At 54.4% G+C, this 20,788-nt stretch overlaps 1 protein-coding gene across 7 annotated transcripts in view; it reads right to left on the bottom strand.

Annotated features, from left to right (window-relative positions):
- ACSF3 (acyl-CoA synthetase family member 3) overlaps positions 1–20,788 on the bottom strand; it is a 66,981-nt gene that overhangs the window by 9,419 nt on the left and 36,774 nt on the right. For 6 of the 7 annotated variants that reach the window (XM_087738888.1, XM_087738881.1, XM_087738887.1 and 3 more), the window contains one exon: positions 20,227–20,353. In XM_087738888.1, coding sequence (XP_087595014.1) covers positions 20,227–20,353 — 127 coding nt within the window. Of the gene's footprint in view, positions 1–8,536; positions 9,125–20,226; positions 20,354–20,788 lie in introns of those variants that run through there. The other variant, XM_087738884.1, reaches the window with a different exon arrangement.

Raw genomic sequence — 20,788 nt, 5'->3', positions numbered from 1 at the left:
GGGCTGCTGTGGCCGGAGAGGAGCCCAGCCAGCCCAAAAATCTGCCTCATCCTCCTGCTACACCAGCCTCGCGCTCATTCTGCCTCCCGCACTGCCCGGTGCTGCTCTGGTTTCAGGAGGACTGCCGTGAGCTCGCAGCAGTGAGACAATCTCAGCTTGGGAATGGTGAACCCCAAGAGCACCCCGTCACCTCTCCATCCTCACTCCCAAAGCCTTTCCCTTCCTCCTCCCTCCGGCACAGGAATCGCCCCGGCAGGGTCAGGACAGCTGTGCCCGTCCTCAGATGCTTCCCACAGCATGGAGCCAGAAACAGGCTTTCCTTCCTCGCAGCCAGCTGCGCGGGGAAGGGGATTTTGGCTGATGAGAAGATTATGGTCTCTGACACCACATCTCCGCCTCTGCTTGCCCGGGCCACCTCCAACCGGGCTCCTTTCATCAGACAAAGCAGCCAGCGGCAGAAGCCTCCGTCGCACGTGGTTCAGCTCCGGTGCTGCGGCGCAGCTGATGCTGGCGAGGCCATGGGATTATTGTTTCCCTGACAGCAGCCGTCACCGCTATCTTTGGATTTGTTTCAAGACGCTCAGTGGGCATCTGTTCTGCGAAATGTTAAAGGCTCTGCTGAGCTGCATACTGAACAGGTCCTGCGCTGGGTGAGCTGGGGGTGGGCTGCACTTTGACAGAGTTTCAGACAATTTTATATATATATATATATTTTATATATATAAAATCATAGAATCATAGAATGGTTTATGCTGGAAGGGAGCTTAAAGGTCACCTAGTGCCAACCCCGCTGCCATGGGCAGGGACACCTTCCACTAGATCAAGTTGCTCAAAGCCTCATCCAACCTGGCCTGTTTTATATACATATATATATATATATATATAAAAGAGGCAGTAGGCTGGCTCGAGTGGCACAGCTCTGAGCAGCGAGGGGGGGATGTGGCTGGGCCAGGCCTCCCCATCAAGCTGCCAAGGGCTGCCCGTTCAGCACCTTAAAGCAAGCTACGGCCATCTCCATCAACCTGCAGGCTCAGCGGGTACCACGCCACGCTGACCCATGGCTCAGCACCCAGAGAACCATGCCATGAACCAGCAGGCGCTGCGTGAAAGGCATACAAGACCTTTTCCAGGGTACCTTTGTTTTAAAAATGAGGCTTTTTGGTAAGATCTATTTAGAGGGAAGGGTTGTCTATAGATAGTTGTTTGGCAATGGCTGCTGGGGTGTAGGCGCACGCCTTGCCCACATGAACTTGAAGAAGCAGGCACACTGCAATGAAGAATCATAGAATCACAGAACCACAGAATGCTTTGGGATGGAAGGGACCTTTCCAGGCCATCCAGTCCATCCCCCTGCCACGGGCAGGGACATCTCCAACGGATCAGGTTGCTCAGAGCCCTGTCCAACCCGGCCTTGAATGTTTCCAAGGATGGGGCATCCACCACCTCTCTGGGCAACTGCTTCCAGTGTTCCACCACCCTCAGCATGAAAAATTTTTTTCTTCTTTTATTTTTCAATGGAGACCTTATTTCCAAACTCAAACCCGAGAAATTTCTGCAGTGATGTTCTTCAAGTTGCACAATACTCGTTGCAAAGACGAAAGGGCCCTTGTGACTCTGCCACTACAGCCTTTAGTTTGTGCCCCTCCTTCGCAGAGCGGAGAGATCTCCCAGCGACTAACGCGGTGCCTGAGCCGCTTTCCCGGGATGCGCCGAACAGGAGCCTCTTTGCTCCCAAGGGCAGAGCTACAGGAGCAAACCCTCCCTGGAGCTCCTGTGACAGCTCCCTCGCCCACGGGTTGGCTTGTTCCTGGCAAACACTCCAATGTTTCTACATCACAGGTGTCATGAGCAAACGTTTGAACCAACTATTGACCAAGAGAACACTTTGGCTGGAGAAATGAAATGCTGAGCAGCATGGGGAAGCTCTGAGAGAGCAGAAGTGCCCAGGAAAAAAATGAGACTTTTCAGGTAAATCATGAGGAACGGTGACTTCAGCCCAGTCTAGATGCAGAGCTGGGACTGTCTTAGGATCTGCTGGAAGAACCCAATGAATGGTGTTGCCCTTGTAACGGGCCTGGCCCACTGGGCTTCATTAAGCAAAGATCTCAGCCCTGCAAACGGGGGCTGAGGAAGGGTTGGCAGCCGGGAGCTGCGCCCCAGGAGGAGCCCACCCTAGACACAGCCGGTGCCGACACAACATCCCTGCTCCTTGGGGACAGATGTCACTCGGATGCCTGGAGGGATGGCGAGATGAGATTGTTTGGTAACACGTGTTGCCAGCTTTGCGGCAATGACAGTGTCGGCTGCGCTGCGACGTGCGAGCTTCAGCTGCGGCTCTGCGAGCCGAAAACTGGCACGCCGAGACGACACGAGAGCAACGCGGCACCACGCTGACTTGCAAATTGTCACACGGCCTTTCCTGGCTTCTGGGAGGTTTTTCACCGTCCCCCCCCCCATTATTTATACACCTATTCCTTTGTGTTTAAAGCTCCCCAGAAGAGAAGTGCCAGGCGTTTCCCGAGCGGCTTGCCGTGCCGCCCCAGCAGATGGGAGACAGGACAGCACAGGCACCCAAGGACACGCGCTGCAAAGTTTGCAAACCAAAGCCACGCTACCAACGCCACGAACAGAGCCTGGCCCGGGAGCATCAGACCGAGCGGATTTTGCTGTTTGCAGCTGCAATATGAAAGGTTTGCTCAGGACCTCTCTGCCTGCGTGGCTGGGCAGGATTGAAGCTGGGCAGATCCAGCACTGGTAATGCTTGGTGCAGCAGCATTCGTGCACAGCAGCGGTGGGGAAAAGCAGCAGGGGAGGGATGCTGGTGCCCTGGACTTGAGTCCAGCCTCGAGCACAGCCCTTCCCTGGGTCCCGCTCAGGCTCTGGCAGCGTGGCGAGGACAGCCTGGGCTCAGGCCAGGTCCAGCCTTCACAGGGGCACTTGCGAAAGCTGAAGACAGAAGCAGACAGTGTACGAGCGCTTTGCTGGAAGCACACGGGAGGCATTAGAAGGAGCATTGTGCATAGCTGTGGTGTCAGAGGAGAAAGCCTCAGCCTTGCTTTGTGTATTATCAAACCTAGTCCAGGTTGAGGATGTGGCCCCTGAAGGACAGGAGAGCTGGGACACTCATGGCTCTGTCTCCCCAGGGCATCCCACGGCAGAAGGGTCTGCAAACATCCCTGCCACTCTTGTTCACAATTACATGGTGCTTCTGCAGACCAAGCGCAGCACAGCAGAAAATACCCCTTTGAAAGGGAATCTATTTCGTTGAGGAGACAAAAAGTGGATTATTTTTACCCTCCTGCCATGGTGGCAGCTAATGCTCTCATGGGGAGCTCCAGAGTCTTGATCAGATGCTGCAAAACATCCCCCTGCGTGGGGCACAGCCCTCGCCCCGGGGAATGGTGCTCTCAGGCAAGGCTGGGCTCGAGTGCTGCCTAAGTGATTTGCTCCTGGTGGAAAGTGCTTGCTGACCCAGCAGGCTGGAGCTGCTCGTTTACTAGGTTCCTGGCTGCTGGAGTGGCTTTTCCAGGTTTCAGAAGTGCCTGCAGAAAAACCTGAAGGTGAGGAGCCCAGGGAGGCAAGCCAGGTCTCCGGGGCCAGAACAGCACGGCAGATGCTGGTGGGCTCTTCCCTGCCAGCAGCAGAATGTGGTTTGAGCACTTTCTAATATTAATTAGACCTTTTGCTGTTAATGAATCATTCCAGATTTTGCAAATTAAGTCTTGGCTTTCGAATGCTTCATGCAGAGCCCAGCCCCGCGTGCCTCAGAGAGCTGGGCTGGAGAGCAGGGATCTCTCACAGCCACTTTTCCAGGAGACGCTGACCCACAGGGACACAGAAGAGACCCGTATGGCTGCTCCTTTGGGGACAGTCCCCCCGTGCCGCCCGTGGACAGGGCAGGATGGCGGGGGACAACCAACAGACGCTGCCGATGCTCCGCTCCTGCCGGACTCGACACCTGCTCTTTTGGGAGCCTTGAAGTGCTTTTTCCAGGAGGAATTCCCTGCTGTCAGCTGCTCTCCTGGCACCACGATCCCTCATTTCCAGAGATAAGAGAGGAGCGAGGCGCTCGCCCTCCTGCATTCCTCTGCACTGCCTGTACCTGGAGGATTGCTGCTCTCGCCAAACGAACATGTCTCCCAGCTGGCAGACCCCCGGGAAGCTTGCAGGGAGGCAGTCGGAATAATCAGTCTTTGCCCTTCTCCGGTGCCTTTCAGCCGAGGATCTCAAAGCACGCTGATCCGGAGGCTAATTAGGCAGAAATGGGAACAGCTGGCGGGACAGCGGCGGGATGGGGCCTCGCTGGCTGCTCGCACCGCAGAGGTTGTGCATCCGTCTCTGCTCTACCCCGGGATTAACTCTTACCTATCTCCCGCTTCCCTAAAACGGCTGTTGATGCTCCTGGTCCATCCCAGGCTGAGGCAGAGCTCACCCTCTGGCAGAGACACACATCGGTGATTAAGAAGATGATTTATTTTCCAGGCAGGATTGGTTCAACAGTCTGGGCAGGCGGTGAAGAGCCTCAGCCCTGATCCTGATACTCTCACTGGTTCGAAGAGCAGAGCAAAAATCTGGGGGCTCAAACCCTCTTTGCCTGAACAGGGCTTTGCGGGAGCCAGTCCCAGTCCCCGGGCCAGATTGCACCAGCATGCACGGCTGAACGGGGGCACACGGGGGCCCAGCCAAGGCTTGTGATGGCCACCCTGCCCGCTCAAAGGCCGCTGCGGGTCCAGGCACGTCCTCCTGCCTTTGGGCACAGCTTTTCTCGAGAAGCTGGGCAGGATCAGGTTCCTGCCTGCAGATGAGATCCATCCCGGGCTGTTACGCACAGCCCAGCAGCAGGGCACTGAAATGCTCCTTCGTGCCCTGAACACCAAGCTTTCGGCTTTGGGAGCATCCTGCAGCAACGAGCCCCGGGCGCCCATCACAACTCAAACGGACCAGCATTTCTTTTCACAGGTTTCAAGTTTCCCCGCTCTTTCCAGGGCAGCTCAGTGTCTCACTGGACTCCTAAATCCATGGAAGTTGTTTTTTTGCAGGTAACGCAGACGCAGTGGGACCGGGAAGCTGCAAAGCGTGGCATGGCAGTAACGCTGCTGCAGCTGCTCTGCCCAAGGCCAAGGGAGAGGAACGGTTTTCCCATCCCTCTCGGCACAAGCTCCGCTTGCAGCCCCAACTCCATCGCCCAAAGAAACGGTTTCTTCCCACTGCCAGGAGTTCCTCTGCTTGCCAAAAGCCACGGGAGGAGATGCAGGGCGGACAAATGATTAGAAGGCGAGCGCTACAGGATGTCTATAGGAATTAGCTCATCTGTCCTCTCTGCGGCCAAGTGCCCACCTTGATGGGCAGAGGGACGGGAGGTTCTGCGATACGGCTCCGTTATGGACATAAATCTTTCCCTCCCCCCAAGCAATGAAAACTGCATCAATAGATCCCCCATCTGCTCGCATACATCACACACTTCACTCCAGTTTATTAGCTGGAATAAATCATAAATATTTCATTATACATCAACGACGCTCGACTCCGGGAAGGCGCAATCCATCACCTCGACACTCCTTGCGACCTGCCGCCATGCAATAAGCTTTCCAGTCTATTAAGCAAGATTGATACAGTGTGCTAGGATGGACTAGGGGAATTTATTTATGGAGCGCTGGCAGAGGGAGGGCACCGAATGCATGGTGCCGCACGGGCAAATCGGAGCTGCTCCCGTTAGCCCCTTGGACCGGGCAGCCCAACCAGAGAGCCCCGGAGCAGTGAGAGGCAGAGTCCTCCCCCGAGCACGGGGCGAGGTAGGACGATGCTGCGGCAAAGCAGGGCCCGGGCTGAACCCTGGGGTGCCCAGGTCCGGGTGCAGGACCCCGGGGTCCTGTGCAAGGAAGGGGAGCTCCCGCTCCAGGCTGGACCGCACGGATGGATTGGCAGAGCTCCAGCAGAAAGCTCCCACCGCTGCCCTGCTCGGCACCCCCACGCTCATCGGCACCGAGAGGAGAGCCCAGCACTGCTGCGGCTGCAGGAGAGCACTGGCTGCTGTTCCGCGCTGCTGAACAGGTTCCTCGGTGCTATGAGAGCCACGTGTGCCCAGAAATACTTACTGTAGTGCCAGCATTTTGCTACTCTTTGAAGCTCCAGGCTCATTTTAATGCCACACCTTCTCCTTTACTTCTGCTCATCGTGAAAATGAACACGATCTCCAGCTCAGCAGAGGCCAGCAGCAAACAGAGGGGACTTTTCCAGTGCACAGTGCAAGCACAGCACCGCTCCTCGCCCTCCACCGCCACCACGTCCAGTCGCGTGGGGCACTGCCACCCGTGCTTCGCCCTTACAACCTTAGTGCTATTGCACACGGCAGCAATACTCCCACGAACTGGCGTTATCCCCCCTCCGTCAGAGGTGCAAAGATTAAGCAATTCACCGAGGGTGACGCAGAGCAGCTCTGAGCCCAAGCTCAGCACTCTCAGCCCCTCAGCTGCTGCTCTTTCCATGCCGGAGGTGACGGAAAGCCCGGCAGAAGCATGCTTCCTCCAACAGGGACCTTGCAGCTCAGCCCCCAGCTCAGGAATCCCACCTCACCCATCCAAGAGAGACCTCGTCTCTCCAAGCCACGTCTCCCCGTAGGAGCAACGACAGCATCGCTGTTAGTAACCCTCGGGCTGAATAGTGGGCTTGCGACCGGCCGATGAGGTACCAACACCTGATGGATGCTCAGCAAGATGCTAACCTGGCACATGGTAATCCGGAGCCTCTCCGCAGCACGCTGCGCTGCTGGGATTGATTAGAGACAGCCTTGCTCCTGAAGGGGACTGACACAGCCTCGGCAACGATGATGTATATGTACATATCTATTTAATGAAATGCTAAATGATAGGCTAAATAACAGAAGCAACTTTAGCTTGATTTATTGCATGGAAATGAATAATGTTTGTCACTGCCGTCAGCCATCTTGGCTAAGAACAGAGGTTACGAGCACAAATTGTAGCTAATTAACAGTAATTAGCACTCCTGAAATTCTGGGTTTTGGCTCCTTTGCAGAGGCCGGTGGTGCAGCAGCGCGTGTCCCAGGTCACCTCCTGGCATCAAAGTCAACCAGAGCCGACCCCCGACCCTGCCCTCCCCGGCCTTTCCGCAGGGTCTTGGATCCTCTTTTGAGTTACAAGGGGACCCAAAAAAGTTCCTGTTAATCCTGATCCAGGGTGTGAAGTTGAAATCTTGAACTTCTGCCTTTGCGTACCTTTTCCACCCTGCGCAGACCACGACGGTGAGACCTGCCGAGCTCCCCAGCTTGCTGCTGCCTCCGGAGCCTCTCACAGCAGTGGAGCGGCTCTTTGGGGCTGCTCAAGTCCACCTACCCTCATCTGGTCCCTCGGACCAGCAAAATGCCTTCCCTGGGCTCATGAAAAACAAGGATCAAAAATAAATGGGCTGCTTCTGCAGGGGCATGGGACTGCTCCAAGGCACCGCTCCCGTTCCGGTGTACCGAGGGTTTGGCGTGCGCCGCAATCATTAATAAAGCATCAAAGGCTCCTGAGGGGGAGAGTTTGAAACTTCTTCGAAAAACACATGCATATTAATAATGCACCAATTATTCATGAGGAAACCACCTCCCCTCCCCAGCAGCTTCCAGGGCTCCTGTTTGCTCAGGTGCTGCCTGGGTGCAGTGCAAAAGCCCTTCCCAGCGACCCAGCCGAGCCACTGGCACCAGCTCTCTGCCGGGAGAAGTGCCGGCACCGCACTCCTCAAACCAGCAGCTATCCTTGCACTGGCAGCCCCGGCACAGCGCCTCGACGCTCTTGCTGGCAGCAGCCCTACCTATCTGCTACCCGTCTTGCTGCCAAAACCCTCCAGCGGAGCCAGGGAGCGGCGGAGAGGCGCTGCAGCCCAGAGATACGTTCCTGTGGCTGCGAACAGGCAGATCAGCTCAGAGAGGAGCGGGCCGCTCTCCTTGCAGGTCCCACCGACCAGCGTCAGTCTGCCGAGCCCTGGTGCTGATGCTCTGCAGAGTGGGGATGGATTTCCTAGCAAACCCCAGCCCAGAGCCTCCTCAAGGTCCAGAGCAAGCTCTGCTCCAACCCCCTGGAAGGGAAGAGACCTTCACCCTCTGGTCAGATGGAGGAGCTGCCCCAAGGGGTCTGGATGAAGACTTGTTCTCCAGACGAGGGCTGTGCAGCCACCGAGCTCAGCCCAGCATGCAGAGGTTTGCCGTTGCCATCACTGCAAACTGCCCGGTGGCGGTGGGAGCCCTGGGCGGAGGTGAGGACATCTGAAGACACCGATGCACTGAGGATGATACTGGTTGCTCCCATGCCTCCCCCCAGAACACTATCTGAGAGCAATAGGTGGCTGTCACGCTTTGTGGGCTGCCGTCCAGTGAGGCAGAGCAAGATTTCGACGCTGGTACAGACTTCTACCTGCGTGAAATCTGGAGGTAATTTAATGGCTCACGAGAAAGGAAATAAATCTATTAGAACGGAATCGCTGTTTGTTTACGTATCTTGCCATGAACATCACCACGAGCAGCAGCAGCAGCAGGTGTATGTGCAAGCACCATTTATTTACATAATAAAATTGCCAAGTAGATTTGTAGCTCAGGGGCATCCTTGCCTCTCTGTGCGCCTGCCTAACTCCCATTAGCACTAATGGCAGGCGCTGTGTGCTCAGCGAGCGGGGAACAGACCCTCCAACTGCCCTAATGGCTGGTACTAAGGGATGGAGGGATGCAGACGTCTCGATGTGTCGGTTCCTCTCCCCCAACTCGGTCAGGGGATGGGAATTGCATCGCGGCTTCAAGCTGCTTTGCCGTCCTCCCCATCTGCGAGAGCTGTCGGGTCAGCTGCAAGCTGCCGGCTCCTGGGAGAGAGGGGGTTAAGCGATTGACTCCCCACTCTCAAAACTTCTCCAGAGACCCCTGGAGCATCCAGCAGGAGGAAAAAAGAAAAGCAGAATAAAAAAAAAAAAAACCCAGCCTGGAATGAATTCCTGTCATGCTCTGCAACGGGGAAGTTTGTTTGTATTCCAGAGGCAACAGCGCTAAGCCTGCTGTCAGAGCCACGCTGGGAGAAAGGGCAAAACCCTGCCGAGATGAAAGAATGTGAAGCACTGGTACAGCCTCCCCTGGCATTTACACCTGGAAAGAAAAAAAAATCACTCAAGGGCATCTCACGAAGAGCTGTGCTAATAAGGCACTCCTCCCCGTGCCGTGTGGCTGCGCCAGTGGAGCGGGAGGTGGAGCGGTGCTGGGAACGCTGGCAGCATCTCCAGGTACCTGGGAGGCGAAAGCTGCAGATAAGACAAGTCTGATTTCCACCCAGTAATCCTGAGCTGCGCTCTCCCCGACTCTGCTTCCAGCTAGGGGATGGGGGAGTCGGGGACTTGCCGCGGGACAGACGAGGAGTGCAGCTACCCCCTGTCTCGGCTGGTAAATCAGTGATGCCTTCCCCGCACAGCCGTGTTTTTAAAAGGCTCCTCGAGTTTACTGTAGCTCTCAGGCAGCAGGGTGAGAAGCCAGGACGATGCTCGCCGCCCCGGTGCTGTACCCTCACGCCTTGCCTGCACGTCCTACGTCCTTCACCATCCCGAAGCCTGCTCGGTGCAAATCCCCCTGTCCGCGCTCTGCTCTACAGCCCCGACCCGAGCGCTTGTGCCACCGCACAGACCCGGCTCTGCTCTTGAGAGGACTTTTCTCCTGGGGCACCTCGCTCGCCCAGAGTGCTCTGCCAAGCACAGGAGAGAAGGCAAGGCAGTATTTAGCCAGGGGCAGATTAACCTCTTGTGACACTTAGTCCATGCCTTCACACAGGATTCACCCCAAGGGTGCATCTTCTGGTCACTCTGGTTTTAAAGAACTGAGGTTCCAAAGAGAAAAAAAGCACAGGAAACTACAGGACGGGAAAGATGTAGGTTATTTTTGGTCCAATTTGCATGAAAATAGCCTATAACCCCAGTCATGGGACTGCACCAGTGAAGTTGTGGTGGGCTCTTGGTTGGGTACCAAAGTCTGGAGCCTTGGGTTCTGCACGCAAAGTCGAGGCCGAAAGATGCCCCAGCAGGAGCATTTCTGATGCCGGCTCCTCATGCCCACGCAATCAGGGATGGGCAGGAGAACGTACACGCATCTGCTGCCTGCCGCCTTTGTGAACTGCGAAGCTCACCCCGTCCTCAGCACCATTTCATGGTCCTTCACAGACGCAGAGGATTCCAGCTGAACGCGAAGGGCTGGCAGTGGTGTTGGCAGCTCTCTAAAACCCACAGATGAACAGAGCTAGCAGCTTCAGCTTAATCTGCAGACACATTAGGGGAGCTTGGAAAGCATCATCCACCACATCCCCTCCAAAGCCGAAACCCTCTCCCACCCCTGCGAGACGGGCTTCCCAGCACGTCCAAATGGCCAGCAGGTTTTGGCTAGCAAATACAAAGGCCCATCTCCGTACTATTGTTTCAGGGCCTCGGGGACTGCTGCGTATGGTCCCTGCTCCAGCCTTGGCTTGGTTGGCCACCCCTTATGTGACATATGCCAGCAGACAAAGTGCTGGGCACCAGCTTTCAGCCAGGAGAGGCCAGCACCAAACAGATTAACAGAAACTCAGCCCTCGGCAGAGCCTGGCAGCATCCTGGCTCCTGCCTGCCCTTGGCAGAGATGCTGTACCTCATTTCTGGGTATGCTCTGCACATGTAGCTCAGCACGACCAGGAGCCTCTCCAACCCTTCAGCCCATCGCAGACCTGAAGGAGAAGCAGCAGATGAAGCCTCCCCAGGCTGCACACCCTGCTCCAAGGGTGCCATACTCCTCTAAGGGGAAACAGCAGATAAATCAGCCAAACCTTTGAATGTTTCTGCAAGCCAGGCAGCCAAGACTTTGTAGGTTCACTCGTCATTAGCAGGAACTCATGGGTGGCTGATATGACACAAGTAGGCTGGGCACAGGGAGCCCCCCCGTTGCTTACAGCCAGAATTACTGCAGATGGGTTTGCCCAGAGGACAAGCCAGAAAAGAAAATGGATAAGTAAAAATGAAAAACGTGGGTTTTTTTTTTTCACATTAGCAGTTAAATATTTATAGAAATCCCTGCAGACAACAAGATGAAAAAGAAAACTCAAAGACTAATAAATAAGTAAATGCTCCAAGGTGTGGCAGCCCAGCTGAACGCGGCTGCCACTCAGCTGGTGAAACTTTGAAGAGCATGGTAACCATGCGTGCATGGCTAAAAATAATAATTGTAATAATAAAAACAGTAGACCAAACCCCTCTGCTTTGCCTTCTGCCCTCTGCAGAAGAGCTGAGGGATCAATCACACCTTAGCTAAAGAGAGCACTGCCTCTTCTTTTCCGTGCCGTGACCTGTCCCAGTCTCTGGTGAGACGAATTATTAAATAACGCAGAGATAACGATGGGAGGTTGTTGACTAAGAGAGGCAGCAGTGGGATATGAGGAAAGATATCTGCCTTAAATTGTTTGCTTAAATATACAGAAGCCTATACTTCTGCTTACAGCATCATACCATTAGTCGTAAGTAAATATGCTCTCAGTCGTCTTCAGCGAAACCCAGAGGGATGACTCCTGTTGAAAGTAAAGAGCCTCTCAAAGCCAGAGACGTTCAGCTCTTCGTCAAGCACTATTGCCAGCCCGATAAAATACGCAACAGAAACCTCACCACCTCGCGGCACTTGGTCTTGGATCACGCCTGCGAAAAGCGATCCCTTGCTTTCCCCTGCTGGGGGAGGAAGGAGATCGGGCCGCTGGCTTCCCAGCTCGTCCTGCAAGCCGGAATCAATTCATGCAATTCCCCGACCCTGCTCCACTTACGGCTGTGCTGGGTTACATAAATCAAACGCCAAAAACTGTTCAGCGTGCTAAACAGATTGTGTGGGCACCAGTGGAGTGCCTCAAGCAATGGGAAACCCGGCAAACGAGGAGGAAGGGAAAGCTGAGGACACAAAATAAGGCAGAAAAGTGATAGATGGGCAAAGGTGGAAGGAAGGTCTAGTTTCAACAGATTTGCTCTCGAGCCGGGCATCTCTGGTGACAGGCAGGTGTCAGGACTGAAGATAACGCCCATCACCACCCAAGCTTGGAGAACGGGCGTCCCCACAGCCAGCGGAGCAGCCTTTCCCACCTGCAGAATAGGGGCTTTGACAGCTCCTGCGATGGGACCACGGCCCCGTCCTCTGCACGACTGCCTGGGCATCTCACCCAGCCGACTTGACGCTGACCTTTCCCTGTGGCAGTTTCCATTCTGCACCGGCAGAGACAAGCTATTTCTATAGCAGTAAGTAGCCACTGGAAAGAATGATCCAACGGGCTCTGCCAAGTACCATGAGAAAGACGGTCGTTCAGCCATTTCTTTACCGCACCCTGAGCTCAATCCTGCATTGCCCCTCTTAACCCGCTTGCCGGCTTGCGATTCTCCTGCTAGATCTTCTGACGGAGCTCGGCTTGGCATCTCTATGGCACAACCAAGCATTAAAGCAAACAACCTTGCATTAATCCCTGGGATAGGAAGGGAAGAGTCATTCCCAACGGTCAGAGCTTGAATGAGCTCCATGCTTTCAGGCTGCAAGAGCAGCGGTGCCGTAGCACACCTTGAAAGGGAAAAGCAAAGCAAGACTGAGGGGGAACAGCCCGGAGTTTGGAGATGCGGGCGCCTGCTGTTCCCACCGACCCGCAGCTGGGGTGCAATTGCTCCACGCCTCTGAAAACTGGTGTCCGTGTAGCAGAGGTTCTCAAACAAGTAAAGGGTTGGCACCCGAGATGTTTGATGCGACTAGAGCAGAGCTTTGCAGAGAATAAACAAATTCTGTGCCAAAAGCTGCTCTCATTTACAGCTACAAAAATCCCAAGTCACTCTGAACTGCTGCAAACATCAGTCTCGCCAGCAGTCAAGGAAACATAGGGTTTCATTTTGCTGTGTCCTGATGATCCTAAGACTTCCAGCCATCGGGCAAACCTGGCAATATTGTCTCCTCAAGGAGAAAGAATAACTATTGAGGCAGGAGGCAGAAAAAGTGGATTCTCTCTCCACAGTGCTAGAAGCGTGTGTCTATAGGGAACCTTTTGAGATTGTAAAGGCATCTTTACACGTGGCTGATGCACTAGACACCATGCCATCTTTATGTTTCTACTTCCAGAAACATCTCTTAAGTGAGGGCTGGGTCGAAATGTGAGCCCAGTGCACGGCTGGTCCGGCTTCACTGCAGAGAGCCCGGTGGGTGCCTGCGGCCTCCGTCCCTGTCCCATGAAATCCCATGGGATATCCCTCCTCAAGCAGCCCATGGAGCGGTGTTTGGGGGTATGGTCGGCATTTTTTTTGGGTGTCCTTTCACGTCATTTGTGGGAATACGGGTCCAAGTTCTACGCCACCAGTGAAGCAGGTGAGCGAACCCCCTCCTTGCCTCTCGCTCCCACTGCTTCTCAGCTCTAACGCTTGCTCACGTAGCTGGAAAGCGGAGACAGAGCCTTGTGCAATGCTCACTGCCATCCCGCCTGATGAGCTTAAGCTATGACAGACTCAAAAAGAAGCTCCTTCAGCCCAGCCTCGGAGGGAGCCAACGCTTACCGAACCAGTAAGTCACATCATCTGCAACACATTATAATTAAGGAATCGTTTCTTTAAAAATAGAATTTGCATTAGCTGGATTTGAGACTAGGAAAGATGCTGCAAACAAACAGAAAACCTGCAGATTAGGATGCTAATTAGATGCATTTCTATTTATAATCTGCCTTGATCAGGCTAAAATATTTTCTGTTTCAGGTGTCAGTGCTACACCCATGAATGCAAGCAATTCCCTCGGCAGGGAAACACCTGCTTGTCTCTGGAGACAGGCAAGTGCCAGGGAAAAAGCCTACGCCGGAGGAATAGGGTGTGCGCCGCCCGCTGCTTCTCCTGGCCCTGCTCCTCCGAGACCAGCTCGAGAGGAGGAATGGGTTGTGTCTGGCCAAGGATGACCTGCCCAGGATGTTCCCTACATTTTCTCTGGGCTGGAAAACTGCAGGCAGCTTTGCCTTTTCCATTAGAAGCGGCGGGGTGGAAATCTCCAAAGAGCCGGGGCTGGGAATGGGAAGGATCTGCAGCTGGTGGCAGCAGAGCTGGCCAGCTATGGGCTGGAGAGCGCAGTCTGAAGAGGACAGACGGACACGAGGAGGTCCCCCAAACCAGCCTGAGAGTCACCGGGCCTCTTCCCTTGACGGGGGATTCACGGCTGCTGCAAGGGCAGGTCCTTGAGCAACCTGGGAACTGCAGTGCTGAGCAGGCTGCTCCCAGCTAAGCCGAGCCTCGTCCTTGGTGCCGAGTTTGTAGATCACCGTGGAGGGGCCTGAGCTGAGGGAATGGCACGTTCAGCGAGCGCAGACAGACGGACGGCGTGCTGCCCGCTGCCCAAGCTTGGCAGCATCCAAAAGCCTGCCAGAACTGATGGGTGCTGCTCATTTCTCCTGACGATGTCTTATTCCAGATTAATTTCTCCCTTTTTTCCCCCCCCCGGAGCTCCCTCTTGTACTGCAGAACATCCAGAAGGAATAAAGAGGTAGCAGGTCCAGCCCGTTCTCCTTTTCTTCTAAAGCCTTCAACAACACGTGGGAATTCTTTCGGACCATAGGAATTACTGTTAATGGGAGTCTGGGGGGTTTGTGACCTGCATAAAAGCATCTAGCAAAAATTCAGTGATAAACCAGGACTTAGCAATGTGAAAAACAGCTACAAGGTTGGTTTTTTAAATGCAGCTTAAAGAAAGAAACTTAAAAGATATGAGTCATCATTCTGAAATGAGCATCAAACAAGTTAAATAACTCTTACTTTCTTAACGACATATTAATCAAAGTGCATTGATTCTTGAATCAGATTCTACTACCAACAAGCTTTCTATCTTCTCCATCCTGATGCATGCATTAAGAGAGTTTTATTCTGACAGATACAATATAGCGATCAATAAAATCTTATTATATGGAGCTGAGATACATGGATTTGTTGCAGGATTTATGCACTACTTTCAAACCTGGTGCTATTTCATGTCTCAGCCTTAACCTGTAATTGAAAATAAATCTCCCTGAATACACCAGATTCTAATTTTCTGGATGTATGGGCAAATGTGAATGGAAGCTGGCCTTCCCTCGGGGAGAAGTCTGCTTTCTGATCGTATCGCTCCCCTTGTGCACATCGCTGTCTTGCCAGATTCCTCCAGAGAAAGCACCCTGCCTGGCCCTGCGCAGGCAGGAGAACAGGCAGGCAAACGGGCAGCGCCCGGGCACCGCGCTGTGCGGCTTCATCACGCTCCCAAACCCTCCGTCCCCTTGCTCAGGGCTCCAAAGCCGATGGCTGCCTCCTGGGCAGAAAGAGCACAACCTGACAGTGCCGGCGCCGGAGTGACACAAGCGTGGCAAAGCTGGGATGGATGAATAAAGATTGGGGAGTGGGATGACCCGAGAAGCTGGTGTTTCTCTGCTGCTTTCCTCCAGCTCCCGGGGTTTGCCCAGCTCATAGAATCACGGAATGGTTTGGGATGGAAGGGACCTCTCGAGGCCATCCAGTCCAACCCCCCTGCCATGAGCAGGGACATCTTCAACTCAATCCACTTGCTCAGAGCCCCGTCCAACCCAGCCTTGAATGTTTCCAGGGATGGGGCATCCACCGCCTCTCTGGGCAACCCGTGACGGTGTTTCACCACCCTCATTGGAAAAAAATGTCTTCCTTCCTTATTTCTTTCTTCTTTCCTTCCTCATTTCTTTCTTCTTTCCTTCCTCCTCGGCAGCATCTGAGCGTGCTTGGAGATTGCCTCTCGCCTCGCAGGGCGCAGGACAGCTGGGAAGGTACGGCAGCGACAGGGGACAGACGGCCGCAGGCGCTGTTCCTTTGGGTTTGTCTCGGGCTCAGAGGGCTCGGTGCTGCTCGGATGCATGACAGCAGGTGGATGGATACCCAGCGGTCCGCCTGGAAATGGCTGGAGGGGACTTTGATCTAAGCAGCTCTGTCAACAGCGTTAATACAATAAAAATAATCAAATTCACTCAGATGGAAATGAGAGAGACGGAGAGATAGGCAGACAACGGTGCAAATCGGAGGGAATAAAGAGGACGGGAGCAACAGTAAATCACCGACGCAACACCACGAGTTCAGACGCTTCTCAAAAGAGCCACGATCTTGAACTCATCAAAAACTCACTGCAGCATCACGCCTTTTTGTCTGCTTTTTTTCCCCCCTATAACACATACACACGTACTTGTTCGAGGCAGAAAACAGGCACGTTTGCAGAGGGATGCCTGCACAGGCTTCCCGCACAGCGCACACACGGTGTCTGCCTCTCGTCCCGAGGGGAGGAAACACAGGTTTGCAGTTGTTGCACGAAATGCCTGGTTTTTCTGAGATTTCCCTAGAAACCGAGCTGGGAGCCGCAGGAGCACGCTGCGGAGAGAGGGCTGGTGGCCCCAGTCTGCATCGCTCTTTTTTCCTCCTGTCATAGAGGGAATGACCATCCCCAATGCTCAACATGAGGGGGTTTTCTTGGGGAAGACAGTTTCATGGGAGAAAAGGGGATTTTAATAAAGGAGCTGTCAATCAGAAAGGAAAATGACTGCCGCCATGTAAGTGTTGGCTCTTTTTTTGCTGGTTCCTATACTTTCTGAAAAAAAACCGATGATAACTCAATTTACAAGGACAACCACCAGAAACAGAGAACTGGCCTGAGGAAGGTATGGGGGAAATAAATGATCTGCAGCCAGAAAAGACTTAAAAATTCAAGATTCCTTTGTCAGCCTTGCATTTCAGGAGGCAGCCCAGAATGGAACACTTCGGCAGGCACCTTGCGAGGTCGGAGCATCATCCCTCACCTCGCCCCGGGGGCAGGTACGGAAGGGAACCGGCGCCGAGACCATGCGAGCCCCGCGCAGCGCTTCCAGGTTAACTCCCATCACAACACGAAAAGCGGGCGTGAGCTGCGGTGACGCCTGGCTCTGTGTGTGTAACGCTGAGGGGGGATACCCAGGTAGAGCCCCAAACTGATTAAACTCAGCAAAGCCAACGGGACACGCCGCCTCGTGAGATGGCGGCAAGGCACAGGGAGGGTACGGGCAGAGCCTGCGTTCGGTGCTCAGCACGCGGAGACGTCACACCGCTTTCCGTTTCACCGTACGGCGAGTGCCAACCGCGGGACACCCCTCCCCGCGTCTCCGTGCAGTGCCACCCCAGAGCAGTGCCCTTCCAGAGACGGACTCCCGCCGAGGTGCGACACGCCGGGGTTCCCCTTGCAGTAATTATTCTTCATTTGCTGACCCGATGGCTTTTCGGATTGCTGTTAACGATGCCAGCTGAGGAGTTAGCCGCACCGTCTCCGAGTTTACCCTCTCCAAATCTCGTCCCTGACGCAGCTGAGCGCACATTCCCCGTGTCCGTGGGGGACCTGGCCACCGCCCGCAATCGCACCATCATCCGCTTTAGGTGACCCGTAGGTCACTTGGTGGCAACCCACACGAGGGTCTGGCGGCGAGGGAACGCTAGCACGGCGTCAGAAATACCATTGCCTGGGTTTCGGCAGCGCCATGTGCACAAACGCAGCCTCAGCTTTAAAACACCGACCTGTCTGACCTGCAAATGGCAGATATAGCAGATTATAGCCCGGCAGCGGCCAGGCTTTGCCTCTTTCGGATTCTGCCAGTATGGTCTCCCTTCCAAAGTTACCCACCGCTGCTTAATGGGGGTAATTCGCCCTCCAGATCCCAGTTGCTATGATAGGACACAACCTTCTTGGTTCCCTAAGTGTTTTTTTACCACCCCAGGGATGTTTGCCATTTCCCAGTGATCTCCGAAGGCTGTCACCGTGGCAGGGGCAGGCAGGGCGAGTGAGGGGCGACGGGGCTCGCTCACGGCACCGCCAGCTAAATGAGGCTTGGGAAAAAAAATAGCCCCATCAACCCGACATCCAGGAGAGGAACGAAGGGAAAGAAAGGCAAAGAGTTGGGGCAGGAGATGGGGAACGGAGTTAAAAGCCTGCTGTCCTCCCTAGGCAGCTGCGGGGGACGTCAGGGAGGCAGCCCGGCCGGGGGGTCGGCCAGGCACCCCCCGACCCAGCGACCCCCATGCCTGTCTCCGCTCCCCCCCCCCCCTTACTTCTAGCTCTGAGCTTTGCTCAGCTAGCGAAAGGGTTAAGTTTAATTTATACTGATTTCTATTTAATATCATTCTCTCCCCGTAGGAGCCGGCAGCTGTGAGCTGATTGTACTCTCTCATTATGCAGTCTGTATCACTAATGGCCTGTGACAAAGGCATGCCATCTTCCCGGCCTTACCCCCGAGAGCCAATTAAACACACATACTCCCTTCCTGTTTGCAGCGCATTACAATGAAATTAAACTGAATTTCAAAATCATTTTCTCCTAAAGACATCTCTTTGCAATAATTAATGCATGCTATTCCTTTGCATCTGAAATATTCATCAGGAGTGTTGACTAAAAAAATTTTTAATGCTGATTGCCCTGCACCCTGCACATTGCCTGATGATGCTTCAGTCCCAGCCTGTGGTACCCGCCCGGGATGGGGACCCGTGGTGACACCGCCGGCAGAGCAGCTCCACGTCTGCTTCAGGGTAACAATAATAATAAATCACAGCTTCTTCAAGAACCGTAAATAAATAAGATTACGCAGAAGGCATCAGAAATCCAGCCTGACTCCTGACTCGATGGCACCGCTAACACACAGTAAAGGAGGGGAATGGGAAAGTCAGAGCTGCGTGTATGTTAAGGTTAGGCAGAAATGAGCCATCCCGTCTTTCCGCATGGGCAACGTTAATCATCGGTCGGGCTCAGGGCAGGCAGCCAAACACGCTGCCTGTACCTGCCCCGCTGCCCGAACGGCTCCCGGCTGGCGGCAGGGAGGTGGGCACGCCGGGGTACCAACCGGCAGCCAGGGCCAGAGCCCACCAAACGGCCCGCGCCCAGTTTAGTGTTTAATCTAAATTGCAGGATGGCGCCGGGGAAGGGGAACCTCTGACCGAGGAGGTCTCTGACCGCTCGTCGTGCCACGCGCAGAGCGGGAGGCTTACTTTGAAGCACATAACTTATTCATGGCCTGTCACATCTGTTCCGTTTGGGAAAGGTCTTCAGCCTGGTATCCTCTTGAATTTGTTATCCCACGTGATGGGCAGGATTAGCCGCAAGCGTCCTCCTCCGAGAACTTGCCATCCCAGCCAGAGCAGCTTCAGGTAGGGACAGTCCCGACGGCATCCACTGCTATCACGGGATAACAGGATCTTTTTTCTGTTTGCAAATATTTGATAAAACCTACCAAGGCGCACACAGGACCCACCTGCAGTAGGTATTATTATTCTTAGGGTATTACCTTCTGGTGAAATTTGATTTGAAAGAAGCAAATACCAGAGGTGTTCCCATCCCTGGAAACATTTCATGTTTCAGAAACATTTCTTTTAGTGGAAAGGGAAAGGCAAATCCTGAGAAACCCAGAAAAAAGAACCATTTCCTTTGCATTTCCACAATGCATCGTGTAAAAATAAAATGAGCCTTGGTTTCAAATTAAAGTCTCTTTATTTGGAAGACTCAGACTTTTCACTTTAAAAAAAACGTCCTGGCAATTTCTCTTTCCGAACCGCTCCCACACTGAAGACACCCGCTGTGAGGTTTTTTTACCCAGAAAGTTCAGCTTTCCATCAGTTACTATTTTCTGGCTGACAAATGACGCTTCTTTGAAAAGCTCCCACGCGACCCCGGCGGCCGAGCCCGCGATCCCAGGGACGCCCTGTACAGCCGCGCTGCCCGGGCACGTGGTTTCGACCCTACACACCTTGTCTTTCCATACTCAGCCATCAGCAGGGGAGCAAGCTCTCCCGCAGACAGCACGCCGGCGCCAGGACGCATCCAGCGCCTCGGAGCTTAGTGGGGGTTTGCCACTGATGCCATCCCCGTGTAAGTTAAGCTAAATCCCACCCGGTGTTCGGGTGCTGAGGTTGCAAAGTTTAAGTCTCCAGAAAACGTTAAGCACCAGCACGTCATGCTTACAAGCAAACACTCCCAAACGCACCCCATCACTTGGCTAATTATGGCCCACGCAAGCGAAGCCCCTTGCTGTGCCCGGCATTTGGAAGCATGTCCAGCCCGCGCCCCCAGCCAGGCTGCGATCCCCCCATCCCCGACCCCCTCCCCAGCAGCCAGGGAACCCTGGGAGCCGAACCGGAGCTGCTGCCCCCCTCTCCCCTCGCTGCCCTCCGCCAGGTGACACGGGGAAGCCGCCACAGTACCTGTTTTGAACCAGCCGTCGGGCGTGAAGGCATCGGCTGTTTCTCTGGGTCTGTTCCAGTACTCGCGGAAGACGGAGGGTCCCTTCACGAGCAGCTCCCCTTCTTGGCCCTCGAGACCTGGTGTCACCTAGGACAAGCACACGGTGAATGCATCCCGGAGAGCAGCAGCGAGCATCGTCTCCACCGCCCGTCCCCCAGCACCGCGGCACGGTGGGGGACAAGCAGGACCCACGCCGTGCGCCCTCCCAGCCTTTACCGACCTCCGACGCAGCCTGCCCACCTGCAGCACCGCTCTCCTCGGGTGGAAGGGCTCACCTAAGTGCCTTTGATACTCAAAATCACTGAAAATATACACCCGTGTTATATGGAAAGAATTGCCACCCTGGAACGGCAGTCCAGGCAGGCTGATGCATTCCAGCTGCTGGCAAAGGAGAGGAGCGGTCTCACATGCAAACAGGTGGGAAATACTCTTGGAAAAGGGTTGGGAATACTCTTGGGAGAGGGCTGGTCCTTTCTGACCCCTGGATGGCCTGATGCAGACAGGCTTCACAAGAGCTCTCTG

Source organism: Nipponia nippon, unplaced genomic scaffold (genome assembly GCF_047370975.1).
Source record: "Nipponia nippon isolate SJK-2023a ecotype South Korea unplaced genomic scaffold, ASM4737097v1 scaffold_7, whole genome shotgun sequence".
Lineage (NCBI taxonomy): Eukaryota > Metazoa > Chordata > Aves > Pelecaniformes > Threskiornithidae > Nipponia > Nipponia nippon.
The sequence above is the reverse complement of the archived record's forward strand: the minus strand, read 5'-3'. Positions and strand labels throughout refer to the sequence as shown.